This window comes from Salvelinus fontinalis, chromosome 15, assembly GCF_029448725.1.
Source record: "Salvelinus fontinalis isolate EN_2023a chromosome 15, ASM2944872v1, whole genome shotgun sequence".
NCBI classification, from domain to species: domain Eukaryota; kingdom Metazoa; phylum Chordata; class Actinopteri; order Salmoniformes; family Salmonidae; genus Salvelinus; species Salvelinus fontinalis.
In genome coordinates this window covers 10,431,106-10,449,990 of record NC_074679.1, presented here as the reverse complement: position 1 = coordinate 10,449,990, position 18,885 = coordinate 10,431,106, and the positions used below count along the sequence as shown (strand labels likewise).

At 46.5% G+C, this 18,885-nt stretch overlaps 1 protein-coding gene across 1 annotated transcript in view; it reads left to right on the top strand.

Moving 5' to 3' along the window:
* Nucleotides 1-14,396: 14,396 nt before the first annotated feature.
* Nucleotides 14,397-18,885, top strand: part of LOC129811231 (NHS-like protein 1) — a 64,251-nt gene continuing 59,762 nt past the window's right edge. The window contains 4 exon segments of the mRNA XM_055862389.1: nucleotides 14,397-14,882; nucleotides 17,879-17,938; nucleotides 18,161-18,410; nucleotides 18,531-18,665. Coding sequence (XP_055718364.1) covers nucleotides 14,397-14,882; nucleotides 17,879-17,938; nucleotides 18,161-18,410; nucleotides 18,531-18,665 — 931 coding nt within the window.

The following is an 18,885-nucleotide window of genomic DNA, read 5'->3' as shown; positions in this document are numbered from 1 at the left end:
CAAAAGCGGTAAGACAGATTTCTGACAGAGGTGTGTGAGCTAGGGGGTGTCTGTATGAGTGATGGGGGTGTCTGTGTGAGTGATGGGGTGTCTGTGTGAGTGATGGGGTGTCTGTGTGAGTGATTGGGTGTCTGTGTGAGTGACGGCGTGTATGTGTGTGTGAGGGGGGTGTCTGTGTGAGTGACGGCGTGTATGTGTGAGTGAGGGGGTGTCTGTATGAGTGATGGGGGTGTCTGTGTGAGTGATGGGGTGTCTGTGTGAGTGAGGGGGTGTCTGTGTGAGTGATTGGGTGTCTGTGTGAGTGACGGTGTGTATGTGTGTGTGAGGGGGGTGTCTGTGTGAGTGACGGCGTGTATGTGTGAGTGAGGGGTGTCTGTGTGTGTGAGGGGGGTGTCTGTGTGGGTGAAGGGGTGTCTGTGTGAGTGAGGGAGTGTCTGTGTGAGTGAGGGGGTGTCTGTGTGAGTGAGAGGGTGTCTGTGTGAGTGAGGGGAGGTGTCTGTGTGAGTGAGGGGGGTGTCTGTGTGAGTGAGAGGGTGTCTGTGTGAGTGATGGGGTGTCTGTGTGAGTGAGGGGGTGTCTGTGTGAGTGATGGGGTGTCTGTGTGAGGGTGGGTCTGTGTGAGTGAGAGGGTGTCTGTGTGAGGGGTGTATGTGTGAGGGTGGATCTGTGTGAGTGAGGGGGTGTCTGTGTGAGTTAGGGGGTGTCTGTATGAGTGATGGGGTGTCTGTGTGAGTGGGGGGGGGGGGGGGGTGTATGAGTGAGGGGTGTCTGTGTGAGTGAGGAGGTGTCTGTGTGAGTGTGAGGAGGGATTGTACCAGAGTTTGTGAGATGTGTAGACTTGAGTATGAATTCCTCAACTTAACTTCTGTCAGACTTAGAGACTTGTGTAAAGTGTGACCTCGCTGGTACAGAGTAGCTCCAGGACAACATGCAAATAAGATGCTAGACGTGTGTGTGTGTATGTGTGTGTGTGTGTTAAACGGTGTGTGTACACGGCCCCAGTAGTCAGTGTTTCTCCCAGGTCACCTTGACTTGCACTGAGAGAAGGAGAAAGGAGAGGACTGGGAGAAACAGAATTGTGTCACAGAGGTTATATTGCGATGAGAACCTTGCCCATGACTTGAATATACGGCTTGTGTTAGTTCTCATAGCTAATGCCTAGGCTTTAGCTCAGCATGCCAACATAGTGTTGTGGTGTGCAGACAACCAGGGTTAAAATACAGTCAGTCAGTATGTTAGAGGTCATTATTGTTTTCATACACGCACGCACACACACACACGCACGCACGCACGCACGCACGCACGCACGCACGCACGCACAACAACAACCACAAAGTTGCAGGTCAAATGTTTCTCACAGAGGTTTAAGACCACCCACACACAATGTTATTAGTTGTGTAATTTTGGAGGAAATCTGTGTGTGTGTGTGTGTGTGTGTGTGTGTGTGTGTGTGTGTGTGTGTGTGTGTGTGTGTGTGTGTGTGTGTGTGTGTGTGTGTGTGTGTGTGTGTGTGTGTGTGTGTCAGTGTTGCATTGAAATAAAATAAATATATCTTTCTCCCTATATATCCCGTCTCCTTCTGTCTCTCTCATTTCAATTCAATTCAAGGGGCTTTATTGGCATGGGAAACACATGTTAACATTGCCAAAGCAAGTGAAGTAGATAAAATACAAAAATGAAATAAACAATAAAAATGAACAGTAAACATTACACTCACAGATGTTCTAAAATAATAAAGACATTACAAATGTCATATTATGTCTATATACAGTGGTGTAACAAATGTACAAATGGTTAAAGTACACAATGGAAAATAAATTAGCATAAATATGGGTTGTATTTACAATAGTGTTTGTTCTTCACTGGTTGACCTTTTCTTGTGGCAGCAGGTCACGAATCTTGCTGCTGTGATGGCACACTGTGGTATTTTATCCAATAGATATGGGAGTTTATCAAAATCGAATTCTTTGTGGATCTGTGTAATCTGAGGGAAATATGTGTCTCTAATATGGTCATACATTGGGCAGGAGGTTAGGAAGTGCAGCTCAGTTTCCACCTTATTTTGTGGGCAGTGTGCACATAGCCTGTCTTCTCTTGAGGGTGTGTTTGTGTTTGTGAACAGAGCCCTAGGACCAGCTTGCTTAGGGGACTCCAGGTTCATCTCTCTGTAGGTGATGGCTTTGTTATGGAAGGTTTGGGAATCGCTTCCTTTTAGGTGGTTGTAGAATTTAACGGCTCTTTTCTGGATTTTGATAATTAGTGGGTATCGACCTAATTCTGCTCTGCATGCATTATTTGGTATTCTACGTTGTACGCGGAGGATATTTTTGCAGAATTCTGCATGCAGAGTCTCAATTTGGTGTTTGTCCCATTTTGTGAATTGTTGGTTGGTGAGCGGACCCCAGACCGCACAACCATAAAGGACAATGGGTTCTATAACTGATTCAAGTATTTTTAGTCAGATCCTAATTGGTATGTTGAATTTTATGTTCCTTTTGATGGCATAGAATGCCCTTCTTGCCTTGTCTCTCAGATCGTTCACAGCTTTGTGGAAATTACCAGTGGTGCTGATGTTTAGGCCAAGGTATGTATAGTTTTTTGTGCGCTCTAGGGCAACAGTGTCTAGATGGAACTTGCATTTGTGGTCCTGGCGACTGGATCTTTTTTGGAACACCATTATTTTCTTACTGAGATTTACTGTCAGGGCCCAGGTCTGGCAGAATCTGTGCAGAAGATCTAGGTGTTGCTGAAGGCCCTCCTTGTTTGGTGACAGAAGCACCAGATCATCAGCAAACAGTCGACACTTGACTTCAGATTCTAGTAGTGTGAGGCCGGGTGCTGCAGACTTTTCTAGTGCTCTTGCCAATTCTCACTCTCTCTTTCTCTTTTTCTGTCTCTCTCTCTCTCTCCCTCTGTCTCTCTCTTTAGCTGTCAGTCTCGTCGAGGACAGGAAGTGGTCAGTACACTACACTTCCCAGAATCCTCAGCAGGAGACACGGCCGTCCTGCGAGGATGACCTCCGCACTGTTCTCAGAGGTAAGAGGTCAGGGGTGAGGGCTCAGAGGTGGTAGGTGATGGATATACCTAAAGACCTCACAAACCCGTTGGGTACAGAAGTCAGTTTAACATCTAGCATATTTACATTTTGATTGAGTTGTCAACTAACGTGTATTCAACATGAAATTAACAAAAATTGTATACCATGTCATTTGGATTTAGGTTAAAGTTTGGGTGTAAAAAAAAATCCCATAATTCCTTTTACCTACATAAAGTCCGCGTTATACATTTTACATTTTTGGACATTTTTCTGCTGTACCGGAAAATTCCACCAGATGGCGACTGGCTGTATATTGCAAATGGACAAAACATCACCAAAAGACTTTGAAGACGAAACTCGGTGAGCACAGGTTTGGTTAAATCTACTTTTAGCCCAGAAACAAGATGGCATCGAGGCCTCAACACTCTGAGTTAATGCCACTTTTCTGGGATTAAAGGTCAAAAACGGTAACACAGCGCTAATTTGACCACTTAGCGTCAAAGTACATAAACATACGTTGTAAGGAAAAATAGAACCAGCCATTTATCTATCGTAATTTTCAAGAAATCATACAACGTCTTTTTGATGATGGTTAAATAAATGTATTTTCTTTTTCAAAAAGTTAAAGATCCAGTTGAGGCAAATCCGTTTAAGGTTTCAGAGCTCTACGTGATTTCTGTGATTTTCTGTGATTTTCTGTGATTTTCTGTGCTCACACACACAGTCAATGTGGAGTGACACAGTGTGGGGCTTACAGACACACAGAACCTGAAATAGTTACCTGTGTTCGAACCATCAAAGAACCGTCAGACATACCGGTGCTAGAGGCATCACTACAGACCCGGGTTCGATCCCAGGCTGTGTTGTAGCCAGTCGCGACTGGGAGACCCATGAGGCGGAGCACAATTGGCCCAGCATCGTCCGGGTTAGGGGAGGGTTTGGCCGGCCGGGATGTCCTTGTCCCATTGTGCTCTACTGACTCCTTGTAGCGGGCTGGGCGCATGCACATGGTTCCCAGTTGTACTGTGTTTCCTCTGACACATTGGTGCGGCTGTCTTCCGGGTTGAGTGAGCAGTGTGTCAAGAAGCAGTGTGATTGGGCAGGGTCGTGTTTCGGAGGAAACTTGGCTCTTGACCTTCGCCTCTCTGGAGTCCTTACGGGAGTTGCAGCGATGGGACAAGACTGTAACTTCCAATTGGATATCACACATGTAAATTTGTGTAAAGTACAGATACCCCCAAGAACTACTTATGTAGTACTAAAAAATATTTTTACAGATTTTACAGATACTGGATGCATATGACATGTCACAGTAGTACGCTGGTTTATTTCTCCATCATTTGTTTCATTCTTCACAAGGTACTGGTTTCTTGATGAGTAAAATATATTTTTATACCATATTTTTGTGGGGAGGTTAGCGGGAATGGGGTGGGGGAACAGGGAGGGGAGGAGAGGCATATGATGTTCCTGTAACGGCGGTCCTCCTCCTCTTCAACCGAAAAGGAGGAGTAGTGAGGGAACCAAAATGCAGCGGATGTTGAAGACATGATTTATTAACGAACACACGAAAACACGAAAACGAAATACACTTGACTAAACAAAATAACAAACGGTGTAGACAGATCTGGACGACGGACTCACATAACACACGAGAACGCACGAACAGGGAAAATAGCCTACACATAAATGACGATGAACAAACAAACCGAAACAGTCCCGTATGGTGCGACAAACACTGACACAGGAGACAACCACCCACAACGAACACTGTGAGACAACCTACCTAAATATGACTCTTAATTAGAGGAACGCCAAACACCTGCCTCTAATTAAGAGCCATACAAGGCAACCCATAAACCAACATAGAAACAGAAAACATAGAATGCCCACCCAAACTCACGTCCTGACCAACTAACACATACAACAAACTAACAGAAATAGGTCAGGAACGTGACATAACCCCCCCCATAAGGTGTGAACTCCGGGCGCACCAGCACAAAGTCTAGGGGAGGGTCTGGGTGGGCATCTGACCACGGTGGTTGCTCAGGCTCCGGGCGAGGTCCCCACCCCACCATAGTCAATCCCAGCTTCCATTTCCCCCTATGAATGACCACCCTCGTGTTACCCCCACTAAATCCTTTTGGTAACATCGACGCCAGGGGCAGCACCGGGACAGAGGGATAGCTCAGGACAGAGGGATAGATCAGGCTAATGAGGTAACTCAGGATAGAGAGGTAGCTCAGGATAGAGGGGAAACTCCGGACTGAAAGGCAGCTCCGGACAGAGAGACAGCCCTGGACTGAGGGGCAGTTCTGAATAAATAGCCGCTCTGGGCTGAGGGACAGCTCATGACTGGCTGACGGCTCTGGACGCTCATGGCTGGCTGACGGCCCTGGACGCTCATGGCTGGCTGACGGCTCTGGACGCTCATGGCTCACTGACGGCTCTGGCAGATCCTGTCTGGTTGGCGGCTCTGGCAGATCCTGTCTGGTTGGCGGCTCTGGCAGATCCTGTCTGGTTGGCGGCTCTGGCAGATCCTGTCTGGTTGGCGGCTCTGGCAGATCCTGACTGACGACTGGCTCTAGCGGCTCCTGACTGACTATCGGCTCTGACGGCTCGGGACAGACGGGCGGCTCTAATGGCTCGGGACAGACGGATGGCTCAGACGGCGCTGGGGAGACGGATGGCTCAGACGGCGCTGGGGAGACGGATGGCTCAGACGGCGCTGGGGAGACGGATGGCTCAGATGGCGCTGCGGAGACGGATGGCTCAGATGGCGCTGCGGAGACGGATGGCTCAGACTGCTCCTGTCTGGCGGAAGGCTCTGGCTGCTCCTGTCTGGCGGAAGGCTCTGTAGGCTCATGGCAGACAGGCAGTTCATGCGCCGTTGGGCAGACGGCAGACTCTGGCCGGCTGAGACGCACTGTAGGCTTGGTGCGTGGTGCCGGAACTGGAGGCACCTGACTGAGGACACGCACTTCAAGCCTAGTGCGGGGAGCAGGGACAGGGCACACTGACCTCTCGAAGCGCACTATATGCCTGGTGCGTGGTACCGGACTGAGGGCACGCACCTCAGGACGAGTGCGGGAAGAAACAACAGTGTGCACAGGACTTAGGAGACGCACAGGTGGCTTAGTGCGCGGTGCCGGAACTGGAGGCACTGGGCTGGAGACACGCACCATAGGGAGAGTGCGTGGAGGAGGAACAGGGCTCTGAAAACGCACTGGAAGCCTGGTGCGTAGTGTAGGCACTGGTGGTACTGGGCTGGGGCGGGGAGGTAGTGCCGGAAATACCGGACCGTGAAGGCGTACTGGCTCCCTTGAGCACCGAGCCTGCCCAACCTTACCTGGTTGAATGCTCCCCGTCGCCCGACCAGTGCGGGGAGGTGGAATAACCCGCACCGGGCTATGTAGGCAAACCGGGGACACCATGCGTAAGGCTGGTGCCATGTAAGCCGGCCCAAAGAGACGCACTGGAGACCAGACGCGTTGAGCCGGCCTCATGACACCTGGCTCAATGCCCAATCTAGCCCTACCAGTGCGGGGAGGTGGAATAACCCGCACTGGGCTATGCACTCGTACAGGAGACACCGTGCGCTCTACTGCGTAACACGGCGCCTGCCCGTACTCCCGCTCTCCACGGTAAGCCTGGGAAGTGGGCGCAGGTCTCCTACCTGCCTCCTCATACCACCGCTCTTGGGCTCTCGCTGCCTCCATCTCCTCACGAGCGCGGCGATATTCCCCAATGTGATCCCAGTGTCCTTTACCATCCAGCTCATCCTCCCAAGTCCAGTAGTCCTGTGTATAATCCTGCTCGACTTCACGCCGCTTGGTTCTGGATCGGTGGGTGGTTCTGTATCGGCGGTCCTCCTCCTCTTCAACCGAAAAGGAGGAGTAGTGAGGGAACCAAAATGCAGCGGATGTTGAAGACATGATTTATTAACGAACACACGAAAACACGAAAAAACAAAATACACTTGACTAAACAAAATAACAAACGGTGTAGACAGATCTGGACGACGGACTCACATAACACACGAGAAACGCACGAACAGGGAAAATAGCCTACACATAAATGACGATGAACAAACAAACCGAAACAGTCCCGTATGGTGCGACAAACACTGACACAGGAGACAACCACCCACAACGAACACTGTGAGACAACCTACCTAAATATGACTCTTAATTAGAGGAACGCCAAACACCTGCCTCTAATTAAGAGCCATACCAGGCAACCCATAAACCAACATAGAAACAGAAAACATAGAATGCCCACCCAAACTCACGTCCTGACCAACTAACACATACAACAAACTAACAGAAATAGGTCAGGAACGTGACAGTTCCCCTATGATGAAAGGGGGCCATGACAGAAAACCGTTTGGGAAGCACTGATCTAGTTAATGACTAGAACAAATACAGCTTCGGCACCCCCATACTGTTTATTTATAGACACTATGCTCCATCAGTTGGGTGTAAGGTGATAACTTCTTAGGGCTGGGATCCCGTTAACGGGATCGATATGACAACAGCCAGTGAAAGTGCAGGGCGTCAAATTCAAAACAACAGAAATCCCATAATTAAAATTCCTCAAACATACAAGTATTTTACACCATTATAAAGATAAACTTGTTGTTAATCCCACCACAGTGTCCGATTTCAAAAAGGCTTTACGACGAAAGCACAACATATCATTATGTTAGGTCAGCACCACAGAAAAACAGCCCTTTTTCCAGCCAAAGAGAGGAGTCACAAAAAGCAGAAATAGAGATAAAATGAATCACTAACCTTTGATGATCTTCATCAGATAACACTAATAGAACTTCATGTTACACAATACATGTATGTTTTGTTCGATAAAGTTCATATTTATGTCCAAAAATCTCAGTTTACATTGGCGCGTTACGTTCAGTAATGTTTTGCTTCCAAAACATCCGGTGATTTTGCAGAGAGACACATCAGTTTACAGAAATACTCATCATAAATGTTGATGAAATACATGTGTTATGCATGGAACTTTAGATAAACTTCTCCTTAATGGAACCGCTGTGTCAGATTTCAAAAAAACTTTACAGAAAAAGCACACCATGCTATAATCTGAGTACAGCGCTCAGAACCCAAAACAACCATAAAGATATCCGCCATGATGAGTCAACAGATGTCAGAATAGCATTATAAATATTCACTTTCCATTGATGATCTTCATCAGAATGCTCTCCCAGGAATCCCAGTTCAACAATAAATGTTTGATTTGTTCAATTAAGTCCATAATTTATGTCCAAATACCTCCTTTTGGTTTGCGCGTTCAGTGCACAATCTAAATTCACGACGCGCGGATAGGTCCAGGTTAAAGTTCAGACAAAAAGTCATATTACAGTTTGTAGAAACATGTCAAACGATGTATAGAATCAATCTTCAGGATGTTTTTAACATAAATCTTCAATAATGTTCCAACCGGAGAATTCCTTTGTCTGTAGAAATGCAATGGAACAGAGCTCGCTCTCACGTGAACATGCCACTCTGCCAGACCACTGACTCAAAGAGCCCTCATTCCCCCCTCCTTCACAGTAGAGGATCAAACAAGGTTCTAAAGACTGTTGACATCTAGTGGAAGCCTTAGGAAGTGCAATATGACCAATATACCACTGTATCTTCGATAGGCCAAGAGTTGAAAACCTACAAACCTCACATTTCCCACTTCTTGGTTGGATTTTTTTGTCAGGTTTTTGCCATCCATATGAGTTCTGTTATATTCACAGACATCATTCAAACAGTTTTAGAAACGTCAGAGTGTATTCTATCCAAATCTACAAATAGTTTGCACATATTAGCTTCTGGGACTGTGTAGCAGGCAGTTTACTCTGGGCACCTTTTTCATCCAAGCTACTCAATACTGCCCCCAGCCATAAGAATATAATGAGGAACATTTTAGTATTACTAATCTATTGTTTTTTGTTTTTTTGTTGCTCAATCTGATTGTTTGGGTCTAGCAGGGCCTGGCTCCCCAGTGGGTCTGTCCACCCAGGCCCACCCATGCCTTTGTCCCTGCTAAGTTCTCATAATAATTTTGCTTTACAGAGAGTAGGCTACTGAGACAGACAGGGATGTGGCGCTCAGTGGTGAGGCTGAGGCAGGAGGAAGCAGAGGAGACAGACAGGGATGTGGCGCTCAGTGGTGAGACTAAGCCGAGAGAGGAGCAGAGAGGTTAATACAGTGGTTCCCAAACGTGGGGTCGGGGCCCCATGTGGGATCCCCAGAGAATAATCTGTACTAATCTCATCAAACAAGTTAGGAACTTTAAAAAATAAGATACGTTTCAATAGGAACATCTCTACAGGACCTATCTTCCATACGTCACTCATTAATTCAAGCCACACCCACCAAACGGAGCAAACGTAGGCTACCTCAAAGTCTGTTCAAGAATGATGAAGAATGTTTTGGGGAAACGTGTCGTTCGATAAGTTGGTTCTGTTAAAGCAATGTAGCGAATGTTCAATCGAACTCAATGTTCTGACTTTCTCGACGTGAAAAATAGTGCCAAACGTTTTTACTTTCTGAACTGACCGACAGTTTAAAGTAATTCAGAAATGATTCGTTTTTCAGTTGGGTGTTGGGATATAATTATCAAATTATCAGTAAAGTTTTGTAACGGATGCTAACGGAGGAAGTTATTTTAGATTTTGGGTTTGGGCAGGGCCGCGCCCGGATCTTAGATTTGGCAATCAGGTCCAGGTAGGGTACACTCTTAGAAAAAAAGGTGTAACCTTAAATGGTTCTTCGGCTGTTCCTATAAGAGAAACCCTTTGAAGAACCTCCCGTGGTTCCACATAGAACCCTTTCTACATGGAACCCAAAAGGATTCTACCTGGAACCAAAAAGAGTTCTCTTATTGCCGAAGAACCCTTTTTGGAACCCTTTTTTCTCAGAGTGTAGGGCCTAAACATCACGGCATGGGTAAGGCTTGGGCTATACTATGAACACAGGGGAATAACAGTAGTATTTTACTGTATGCAGTGCAGGGCTCTAGAAATGTATCTGATCTTCCCTTGTAGAGAGACAGATGTATTGCAAGAGCAGGCTTCTGTCCATTATAAAAATGAGGATTATGAAAAATCTAAAATTTACCATAGAGACAGATTGTCGCACACACACACGCACATACAAACATTTTATTGAGTGGAGTTTTTTTATCGGTCCTTCACAATGGGAGAGAGGGAGAATAAGGGATAGAGGAGAGATTGGGAGAGAGAGAGAGAGAGGAGAGATGGGGAGAGAGAGAGAGAGAGGAGAGATGGGGAGAGAGAGAGGAGAGATGGGGAGAGAGAGAGGAGAGATGGGGAGAGAGAGAGAGAGACAGAGACAGAGAGAGAGAGAGACAGAGAGAGAGAGAGAGAGACAGAGAGAGAGAGAGAGAGAGAGAGGAGAGATGGTGAGAGAGGGAGAATAAGGGATAGAGGAGAGGTGGGGAGAGAGAGAAAGAGAGAGAGAAATAGAGAGAGAGAGAGAGAGAGAGGGAGAGGGGGAGAGGGGGAGAGGGGGAGAGAGAGAGAGAGAGAGAGAGAGAGAGAGAGAGAGAGAGAGAGAGAGAGAGAGAGAGAGGGGGAGAGAGAGAGAGAGAGAGAGAGAGAGAAGGGGTGGAAGGGAGGCAAAGAGACTGTCATTGTTCTTGTCCTACTGTCTAACTCTATACTATTCTACTGTAGCCCCTTGACACAGCAGCCATAGTGATGAAGCTACTCTCTCAAAATATTTCCTTCCTTATTGCCCTATGTGATAATCAATGTAATAACAATGTGTGTGTGTGTGTGTGTGTGTGTGTGTGTGTGTGTGTGTGTGTGTGTGTGTGTGTGTGTGTGTGTGTGCGTGTTCCAGAGTGTGACAAGAAGCTAAGGATTGATGGGTACGGCAGTTCACAGTACTTCTCTCAAAACCCCGCTTACCTCAGTTCTAGCCTATCAGAGGACAGGCTGCATGATGACAAGGCCAGGAAGGACAGAAGACGGAAAAAGGTACACACACACACACACACACACACACACACACACACACACACACACACACACACACACACACACACACACACACACACACACACACACACACACACACACACACTATAAACAACTACTTTACAGCAGCTTATGACAGTTTGACAGTTTGACAGTTTAACAGTTTGACAGTTTGACAGTTTGACAGTTTGACAGTTTGACAGTTTGACAGTTTGACAGTTTAACAGTTTAACAGTTTGACAGTTTGACAGTTTGACAGTTTGACAGTTTGACAGTTTGACAGTTTAACAGTTTGACAGTTTAACAGTTTGACAGTTTAACGGTTTGACGGTTTAACAGTTTAACAGTTTAACAGTTTAACAGTTTGACAGTTTAACAGTTTAACAGTTTAACAGTTTAACAGTTTAACAGTTTGACAGTTTAACAGTTTGACAGTTTAACAGTTTGACAGTTTAAAACACGCCTCAGGACAGTCAAAGAATCAATTAAGAATCAATTAAAAACAGCAAAAACTTTATTTTGTCTCATGGGGTCTATCATGGGGCCTCTCATGGGGTCTATCATGGGGTCTGTCATGGGGTCTATCATGGGGTCTATCATGGGGTCTATCATGGGGTCTATCATGGGGTCTATCATGGGGTCTATCATGGGGTCTGTCATGGGGTCTATCATGGGGTCTATCATGGGGTCTATCATGCGGTCTATCATGGGGTCTATCATGGGGTCTATCATGGGGTCTATCATGGGGTCTATCATGGGGCCTCTCATGGGGCCTCTCATGGGGCCTCTCATGGGGCCTCTCATGGGGCCTCTCATGGGGTCTGTCATGTGGCCTCTCATGGGGTCTATCATGGGGCCTCTCATGGGGTCTATCATGGGGTCTTTTGTGTGTGTGTGTGTCGTGTGTGTGTGTGTGTGTGTGTGTGTGTGTGTGTGTGTGTGTGTGTGTGTGTGTGTGTGTGTGTCTGTAACCCTCACTCTAATATTCAGCCTGTTGCTTTTCTTGCCATCCGGTCAGTGAGTTACCCGATTAGACTGATCCAGATCCTCAGGTTATTATATTATGATGTACAGATGGTTATACTATCAACAAACTATCTGTTGATAACCAACTGCTTGCTTAGGTTACGGTTAGGATTAGGTTTATACTAAGTGTTAGGGTAAGGGTTAAGGCTAGGATTAGGGTTAGGGTTTACAGTGTCTAGGGTTTACCGAGAATGGACAAAAAAAAAACATCCAGTCAGCGGCAGTCCTGTGGGTGAAAACAGCTCGTTGATGAGAGGATGAAGGAGAATGGCAAGAATCATGCAAGCTAACAGGCGTCCCAGAAACAGACAAATAACAGAGCAGTACAACACTAGTGTGCAAAACGGCGTCTCGGAATGCACAACTCGTCGGTCCTGGTCACTGATGGACTATTGCAGCAGACGACCACCCCGGGTTCCTATCAGCTAAAAACAAGAAGAAGTGGCTCCAGTCGGCAGGCGATCACCCCGGGTTCCTATCAGCTAAAAACAAGAAGAAGTGGCTCCGGTGGGCAGGCGATCACCCCGGGTTCCTATCAGCTAAAAACAAGAAGTGGCTCCAGTGGGCAGGCGATCACCCCGGGTTCCTATCAGCTAAAAACAAGAAGAAGAGTCTCCAGTGGGCAGGCGACCACCCCGGGTTCCTATCAGCTAAAAACAAGAAGAAGTGTCTCTAGTGGGCAGGCGATCACCCCGGGTTCCTATCAGCTAAAAACAAGAAGTGGATCCAGTGGGCAGGCGATCACCCCGGGTTCCTATCAGCTAAAAACAAGAAGAAGAGTCTCCAGTGGGCAGGCGACCACCCCGGGTTCCTATCAGCTAAAAAAAAGAAGTGGCTCCAGTGGGCAGGCGATCACCCCGGGTTCCTATCAGCTAAAAACAAGAAGAAGAGTCTCCAGTGGGCAGGCGATCACCCCGGGTTCCTATCAGCTAAAGACAAGAAGAAGTGGCTCCAGTGGGCAGGCGATCACCCCGGGTTCCTATCAGCTAAAAACAAGAAGAAGAGGCTCCAGTGGACAGGCAATCACCCCGGGTTACTATCAGCTAAAAACAAGAAGAAGAGGCTCCAGTGGGCAGGCGATCACCCCGGGTTCCTATCAGCTAAAAACAAGAAGAAGAGTCTCCAGTGGGCAGGCGATCACCCCGGGTTCCTATCAGCTAAAAACAAGAAGAAGAGGCTCCAGTGGGCAGACGATCACCCCGGGTTCCTATCAGCTAAAAACAAGAAGAAGAGGCTCCATTGGGCAGACGATCACCCCGGGTTCCTATCAGCTAAAAACAAGAAGAAGAGTCTCCAGTGGGCAGGCGATCACCCCGGGTTCCTATCAGCTAAAAACAAGAAGAAGAGGCTCCAGTCGGCAGGCGATCACCAACACTGGACAACTGAATAGTGGAGAAACATTGCCTGGTCCGATGAATCCTGGATCCCGTCGCGTCATGCTGATGTCAGAGTCAGGATTTGGCCTAAGCAGCATGAGTCCATGGCCCCATTGCTGATGTGGCAGCATCATGCTGTGGGGATGTTTTTCAGCGGCAGGGACTGAGAAACTAGTCAGGATTGAGGGAAAGATGAAAGGAGCAAATTACAGAGATCCTTGATAAAAACCTGCTCCAGAGCTCTGAGGACCTCAGACTGAGGCAAAGGTTAATCTTACAACAGGACAAGGTCCCTAAGCACACAGCCAAGACAACGCAAGAGTGGCTTCGTGGCAAATCTCTGAAGGTCCTTGAGTGGCCCAGCCAAAACCTGGACTTGAGCCCGATTGAACATCTCTGGAGAGACCTGAAAATAGCTGTGCAGCGATGCTCCCCATCCAACCTGACAGAGCTTGAAAGTATTTGCAGGAGAATGGGAGAAACTCCTCAAATACAGGTGTTACAAGCTTGTAGTATCATACCCAAGAAGACTCGATGCTGTAATCACTGCCAAAGGTGCTTCAACAAAGTTAAAGGGTCTGAATACTTATGTAAAGGAGATACATCTGTTTTTTTTTATTTGATACATTCGCACAAATTCATAGAAACCTGTTTTTGCTTTGTCATTATGGGGTATTGTGTATAAATTGATGATATATATATATTTTTTTTAATCAAATTTAGAAAAAGGCTGTAACGTAACAAAATGTGGAAAAAGTCAAGGGGTCTTAATACTTTCTGAATGCACTGTATATATATATATATTGTTGCAGACCAGGGGGTTTGGTCAAGACGTTAACCCATATCAGACACGGACAGAGAAGGATTAGCTCAGTTTCAAGGGTGTTTACTTAATTATTAGATCAAAAAGAAAAGGATAGGTCTCCTCCATGATACCCTCTCCGGGATGCCGTCTTCTGGGATTCCCTCTCCGGGATGCCGTCTTCTGGGATTCCCTCTCCGGGAGGCCGTCTTCTTGGATACCCTCTCCGGGATTCCGTCTTCTGGGATACCCTCTCCGGGAGGCCGTCTTCTGGGATACCCTCTCCGGGAGGCCGTCTTCTGGGATACCCTCTCCGGGAGGCCGTCTTCTGGGATTCCCTCTCCGGGAGGCCGTCTTCTGGGATACCCTCTCCGGGATTCCGTCTTCTTGGATACCCTCTCCGGGATTCCGTCTTCTTGGATACCCTCTCCGGGATTCCGTCTTCTGGGATACCCTCTCCGGGAGGCCGTCTTCTGGGATTCCCTCTCCGGGAGGCCGTCTTCTGGGATACCCTCTCCGGGATTCCGTCTTCTTGGATACCCTCTCCGGGAGGCCGTCTTCTGGGATACCCTCTCCGGGATTCCGTCTTCTTGGATACCCTCTCCGGGATGCCGTCTTCTGGGATTCCAGGTCTGGCTGTATCCTGTCGGTCACAAAACTGAACTCCCTCTTGTTACCTCTGCAACCATCAACAATAACACGGGAGTCCTTTCTTCCCCCTGTGTGCTGCCCTTCTGGCAGTTTTATGGGCCTTGCACAGCTGGTGAGCAATCCGCCCTTGATTACTCACCAGCTCCCAATCAGCCCCAATTAGTCCTGGCTGGAGAGCCCGTCGAGACCTGGCACGTCCAGCAGATGGAGCCATCGCCTTGTGATGTATACTCCATCTGTTACCAGGCCTCGCCGAGTCTCCCCCTGGTGGCTGACCTGCTCTATGTCACAATATATATATATATATATATATATATATATATATATATATATATATATACATATATACCAGTCACAAGTTTGGACACACCTACTCATTCAAGTGTGTTTTTCTTTATTTTTACTATTTTCTACATTGTAGAATAATAATGAAGACATCAAAACTATGAAATAACACATATGGAATCATGTAGATTTCAAAAAGTGTTAAACAAAGATTCTTCAAAGTATCCAACCTTTGCCTTGATGACAGCTTTGCACACTCTTTACGGTGGGACGACACATGCAGGGATCATCCATTCACCTACTCTGCGTTTCCCAAAGACACGGCGGTTGGAACCAAAAATCTCAAATTTGGACTCATCCGACCAAAGGACATATTTCCACTGGTCTAATGTCCATTGCTCGTGTTTCTTGGCCCAAGCAAGTCTGTTATTCTTATTGGTGTCCTTTAATAGTGGTTTCTTTGCAGCAATTCAACCAAGAAGGCCTGAACAGTTGATGTTGAGATGTGTCTGTTACTTGAACTCTGTGAATCATTTATTTGTGCTGCAATTTCTGAGGCTGGTAACTCTAATGAACTTATCCTCTGCAGCAGAGGTAACTCTGGGTCTTCCTTTCCTGTGGTGGTCCTCATGAGAGCCAGTTTCACTGACCTTCATGTCTTAAGGTAATGATTGACTGTAGTTTCTCTTTGTTTATTTGAGCTGTTCTTGCCATAATATGGACTTGGTCTTTTACCAAATAGTTTTTTTTTACCAGCCCTACCTTGTCACAACACAACTGATTGCCTCAACCGTATTAAGAAGGAAAGAAATTTCACAAAATGACCTTTTAACAAGGTATACCTGTCTATTTAAATGCATTCCAGGTGACTACATCATGATGCTGGTTAAGAGAATGCCAAGATTGTGCAGAGCTGTCGTCAAGGCAAAAGGTGGCTACTTTGAAGAATCTCAAATATAAAATCTATTTTGATTTGTTTTAACACTTTTTTGGTTACTTCATGATTCCATATGTGTTATTTTGTTGTCTTCACTATTATTTTACAATGTAGAAAATAGTAAAAAAAATCATAAAAAACCTTTGAAGGAGTAGGTGTCACGAATCCCGCCGAGGATGGTGCCTCTTCCTGTTCAGGCGGCGCTCGGCGGTCCTCGTCACCGGCCTACTAGCTGCCATCGATTCTTTTCTTTTTGTTACTGTTAGTTTGGGCTGATTGGGTGCACCTGTTTTGAGTTTAGTTTGGTGGGTAGGCTATTTAAGGGCAGGTAGCCCGCTGGCTGTTGTGCGGGCTTGTATTCTGTTATGTTGTGGTTGGATTGTAATGTGGATTTTGTTATTTTCTGTTTACAGTTTAGTCCTGTGTTTTTGGACTCGTCTTTTCATGCGCCCGTGTGTTTTAGGGCATCATCGTTTCGAAAATAAATCCTCATTATTGAAACCCGCTCTCTGCGCCTGACTCCATCCACCCAGTACTCCTAGCAGCTCTGACAGTAGGTGTGTCCAAACCTTTGGCTGCTACTTTATATTTGGTGTTGAATGTGTCACGCCCCGACCTTAGAGAGCCTTTTTATTTCTCTATTTCGTTAGGTCAGGGTGTGATTAGGGTGGGCATTCTAGTTTTTTGTTTTCCTATGTTGGCCTGGTATGGTTCCCAATCAGAGGCAGCTGTTTATCGTTGTCTCTGATTGGGGATCATATTTAGGCAGCCCTTTTCCCACCTGTTGTTTGTGGGATCTTTTTTTTGTGTAGTGCTTGTTAGCACTGCATTTCTGTCTGTCTGTTTGTCTGTCTGTCTGTCTGTCTGTCTGTCTGCCTGCCTGCCTGTCTGCCTTTGTTTTGGTGATTTTCATTTATTAAAATTATGTGGAACTCTACGCACGCTGCGCCTTGGTCCGTTCAGTATAACGATCTTGACAGAATGTGTATTTTATATTGTATTATACATTTGGAAAAGAGACCTAGGACCTAGGTCTGAATATGTCTTTCCTGTCAAAATAAAGTTTAAATAATAAAGCCTTCATCTATTGTTTTTTTCCGGCTGTTTGTGAACACATTGTTTTTCTGAGGCAAGCCAAAGTTCAGTTGCCGAAGTCTACGGCCCGTCGTCTGTGATTGGTCAACAGTTGGGATTCTTCAATTAAGTATTTGCTGTCATTCAACGAGAGACGACTCATTTTCATGCAAAATGTCCCACTTGAGTAATACTGTACCTATTCATATATTAGTTAGATGTATAATTGCGCGACTAAGACCTCTACAAAAACATAAACATTAATGAGTTATCTTAGATTTAATTCTGAATATTTTCAGGAAGTTTATGCTGGCTACAGCATCTCAAGATGGAAATTTTTTCAAGCGAAGTTGTTTTAAGGGAGTATGCAAGCCTACTGGTTTGAGTTCGGAACTAGCCAAACCGAAGAATGCTGAAGCCTTTAATCTGCATTCAATCTTCTCTTTTCTCATTTCCTCTCATTGCTCTCCTTTCCTTTCCTCTTCTCTCCCTTTCCTCTCCTTTCCTCTCCTTTCCTCTCCTTTCCTATCCTCTCCTTTCCTTTCCTCTCCTTTCCTTTCCTCTCCTTTCCTCTCCTTTCCTATCCTCTCCTTTCCTTTCAACTCCTTTCCTATCCTCTCCTCTCCTTTCCTCTCATTGCCTCTCCTTTCCTCGCCTTTCCTTTCCTCTCCTCTTTCAGAGGTCCAAGCTGCTGGACTATCTGTCTCAGTCCTGCTTCTCAGTCTGCTGGAGGAGAAAGGTACCACAGGCCCTACTGGGGCTAGCCTGAGATAGTAGTTACTATAGCCTTTAACTACCTCTGTGTGCTGTAGCTCACTGGGCTCCATAGTGGTTTGTGCTAGCGTTTAGCCTGTGTTAGCAATTAGCCTGTGCTAGTGTTTAGCCTTTATTAGCTAACTGGGGGTTGTGGATAATTATCTAAGTGATTAATTCCTCCCTGTAATTTTTCTCTCTTCATCAGTCTACAGCGGCATCCCCAGACGAGGACCTCTTGGCATATTCGTTCCGTCCGCCGCCGAGCCCCCCGTTGAACTTTTACGAAGACATTGATGACACAGTTAATGGGGGTGACATCATGACTAATGACTGTGACCTCACAGTCGCCGAAGAAACGGAATGGTCCAAGCCCCTCCCCCTGCCGACACCAGAGGAGAAGATGAGGCAGCAGGCGCAGGCCATTGCCGCTGACATAGTACCCATCAACATCACTGGTACACACACACACATACCTCACCATACGGAGGCGGATGAAAACTGAAGAGATCTTCCCAGATATCCATATTAACCCTCAGTATGTATGTGTAACAGTCGTTTCTCTCCCCTCCATCCAGGTGAAAGTTTTGAGCGTCAGGCCAGTTTCCGGCGAGCGTTAGCCAACACAGACACTCTGATCCGTCATCCCCGGAACAAACTCACACGCCGCAAGACCATCACCGGAATACCTGATGACATCACCAGAGATCTGGGTATGGCTCTACTCTGTGTGTGTGTGTTTGTACCCAGACCTTGTCTTTAGTAAACTTTATAACCTCTCCCTTTCTCTCTCCTGTTTCCCCTTTCTGTCTCTCTGTCTCTCTGTCTCTCTCTCTCTCTCTCTCTCTCTCTCTCCTGTTTCCCCTTTCTGTCTCTCTGTCTCTCTGTCTCTCTGTCTCTCTGTCTCTCTCTCTTTCTCTCTCTCTCCTGTTT